Here is a 3,181-nt window from a genome sequence, read left to right as displayed (position 1 = left end):
CACACACACACACACACACACACACACACACACACACTGCCAACTACCAGCAAGGGACCACGGCCCCAGAGAGGGTCCCTGGGGGTGAGCTGTAGGGGACCTTCCCCTATAGCAGCTTGCTTGGCCCTTTCTATGGGGGTGGCCCTCAAAGTCCTTCTTCAAGGGTTTTCAGTTTGGTGCCTCCATGGCACTTAAGCCTTGACCTAACCCCCTGTCCACCTTGCTCTCTCCCACTTCTGCCCCTTCTAGAGCCTTCCGCCGGTGGGTGGGCCCACCTGTGTCCACGTCAGTGTAGCGGCCCAGGGAGCGCTCGGAGACCCGGTGGCCCCGGTCTTGGTCTCGGCGTCGCTGGTGGTGTCTCTGGTTCTCATCAGGTGGCACCCGCTCCAGGGAATAGTCATCCAGGCGGCGGGCCTTGGGGCCCAGCACAGAGGCCGAGCGCTTCATGGGGCTGGTGTCTGAGATCGTCTGGGGGGTAGGGGAGGGGGTGAGGACAGGCCAGGGCTGTGGGTCAGGCAGTGAGCCATTCCCTCCTGCCTTCCCATGGTCCCTTGACCCAGGCAGTGGTCGGAGTGACCATCTGGCATAGGGTCCAGGTACTGAGGCCCTCAGGATCTGGTGTGCCCATCCCAGGAGGTCTGGCCCCAAAGACAAGGGCTTTTCCACAGTGCTTCGTGGGTTCTGGTCAGGAGGTCTGAACCTCCTCATGCCTTGCCCTCCACCCCCCACGCCCCCCAGCTCAAGGAGGCCCCTCCAGGGACAGGTTCGATGGTAAGAGGCCATCTTTTGGGTGCTCCCCATCCTGGTGCCCACCTGGCAGTCCCTACATGGGACAGCCGTGTCCCCCATGTTAGTCCCCTGCACCCCAGTTCTCTCCTTCTAGGCTGGCTTGTTCTCCCACTACCCAAGTGTAGGGAGCCCCTGAGGGGCCACCCTTACACTTGAGGCCCAGGGACTGTGTCTCATCTTTGGCTTGCACCCATGGGCTCGTCTCTTAACCCACAAGGGGGGCCCTGCATGGAGAAGGCCCCTGAGCCTCTGCATAGGCAGAGGGAGGAGGAAGACGGGGTGACATCCCTAGGTCTTGGCCCAGCTGAGCTGCTGGTGGTGGCATTGCCCAAGGAGGAGCTTGAAGGGCCACCTGGCCAGAGGGGAGAAGGGATGAGGCTCTGAGAAAGAGGGCCAGGGTGGGCTGGCAGGCCAGGCCTCTCAGCAGAGCTGGTCCCCCTCCCAGCTTGGGACTCTGAAGGGGATGGGAGGCCCACCCTGCAGGGTACACAGAGGACACAACACATGAGGGTGGGACTCCACAGAGGGGGTGTGTCTGCAAAGAGAGGGTGGGGTCTGAGGGAGGGGGTTGAGATGACGGGACTCCCACAAGGGGGGGTGGAAGAAAGAGGGGGCCGTTGGCCAGCAGGGCAGTAGGCGGTGGGTACATACACTGAGGTTATTCCCACGTGGCCGGCCCCTTCTCCTCTGTCACAGCCCCACGGGATGGTGCACACAGAAAAAACAGAAAGAAGAAAATAAATATAAAAGCCCGGAGGAGTGGGGAGTCAGAAGGTGGCTGCGGGGAGCTGGCACAGGAGGGGACAGGGACCTGAGGGGGCGGAGATGGGAGAGAGGAGAGAGAGATTAGTGTGCTGCTGGTGGTGGTGGGGTGCCTCTGGGTTGGGCTGGCCGGGCGACCCTCCCATGGGCACATGGCAGCTGAGTTCAGAGGAGACAGAAGACAGACAGACAGACAGATGGCAGAGGCACGAGACCAACAGATGGGCTCCAGTTGGCACTTGCTCAGCCCCTCCTCAGGCCCAGCAGCTCAGCTGGGGCAGCTGGCCCGGGGGCCACATGCAGGCGGGGTGCTCAGGTTCACAACAGCCAGAGGCCAGGCCCTTGGGGACTCTGGCCCCCCAGAACAGCACAGCTATCCTTCCCCCCAACATGTCGTGCAGGGACGCCACGGCACACCACGAAGGAAGCTCACCCCAGCCAGACATGCCTCCCAGCCTGCCCCTAGGCCTCAGCCCTCCACCCTGCTCTCAAAGCTTGGGGTGCAGGGGTATTAGTGGTCGGGTCACCTGCTCTCTGGCCAGGTGGGCAGCCAGCCATGCTTCTGGCAGCTCTGGCCCAGGATCTGGGGCAGACGGATCACCAGGCCCCCAGCCTCTTGTCCTGCCCTCCCGCACCTGCAGCTGGTGAAGCAGCCACATGTACATGTATCAGGCACACACCCTTGCCCCTCCAGCAGACCTCACAGAGACCAGACAGGAAATACGAACCCCAGCTGTCCACAGGCCCACCCCAGACTCTGCCCTTTACCCTTCCTGTCCCTGACTTGAAAGGCTGTCCAATTCCCTGAGCAGATCCACACGTGTGTGTCTACATGTGCCTGTGTGTGCTTATGTGCATGCGTGCATGCCTATGTGTGTATATGTGTGCATGCTCGTCTGAGTGCATGTATGTGCGCATGTGTGTCCTGGTGTGGGCATGTGTGTGTGTCTGCGCACATGCGTGGGTGCGTCGTGCACTTGTAGAGAGTCTCCTCAGCAGGGTTCACCCAGGGCTGAGTAATTATCCTCTACGCTGCCCTCTAGAACTGGACCCCAAACCCCAACGCACCTACTCAGCCGTGACCCCACCTTTCCCCAGCCCATGGGCACCCCTCTGCTCCCAGGTTCAGGCCTCCATCGGGCGGGGCTTTGAGGGGGAGGCCTTCAGTGCTCCAGGTGTGGCGGGCAGGGCCTGCCCTGGGCTGGGGTCGGTAAAAGCCCTCACCTGGTTCTCGGCAGGGAGGCGGGGCATGGAGGCGGCCCGGGCCTGGCCCTCCATGGGGAGGTAGTGCTCACTGTCCGAATAGCCGTCTCTGCCCATCTCTCGCATCTCCACAGACTGTCGGCAGATGGAGGCGGTGAGCCCCAGGGCGCGCTGGGCTGGCTGGGGGGCGGGGAAGGAGGGGGGGCGTGGGTGGGGAGGGGAAGAGGCACCTGAGAGTTGGGCTGGCTATTGGGCATGTCCGTTGGCGGTCCCCGCTCCGGCATCCACGTGCTAGTCTTCTGGAACATCTCCTGGGCCCGCTGGGTCACCCAGGACGGGCTTTCCTTGAGACCCCCGTCATGAGCCATGCTAAGGGGAAGGGGACAGAGGGAAGATGGCCGTGGGCTTCCGGGGGCTCCCCCACCCC

General features: G+C 62.9%; 1 protein-coding gene across 1 annotated transcript in view; it reads right to left on the bottom strand.

Moving 5' to 3' along the window:
• The window catches only part of CACNA1A (calcium voltage-gated channel subunit alpha1 A), a gene marked incomplete at its 3' end in the record, with an annotated part of 251,525 nt that overhangs the window by 1,438 nt on the left and 246,906 nt on the right, over nt 1-3,181 (bottom strand). The window contains exons 48-51 of the mRNA XM_045289704.1: nt 2,985-3,123; nt 2,776-2,889; nt 1,441-1,476; nt 276-468 (exon numbers count right to left, since the gene is read on the bottom strand). Coding sequence (XP_045145639.1) covers nt 276-468; nt 1,441-1,476; nt 2,776-2,889; nt 2,985-3,123 — 482 coding nt within the window. The remainder of the gene's footprint in view (nt 1-275; nt 469-1,440; nt 1,477-2,775; nt 2,890-2,984; nt 3,124-3,181) is intronic.

The sequence above is a fragment of the Echinops telfairi genome, unplaced genomic scaffold (genome assembly GCF_000313985.2).
Source record: "Echinops telfairi isolate 266 unplaced genomic scaffold, ASM31398v2 ScPeMD7_30;HRSCAF=105, whole genome shotgun sequence".
In the NCBI taxonomy this organism is placed as follows: domain Eukaryota; kingdom Metazoa; phylum Chordata; class Mammalia; order Afrosoricida; family Tenrecidae; genus Echinops; species Echinops telfairi.
This window is presented reverse-complemented; position numbering and strand designations above follow the sequence as displayed.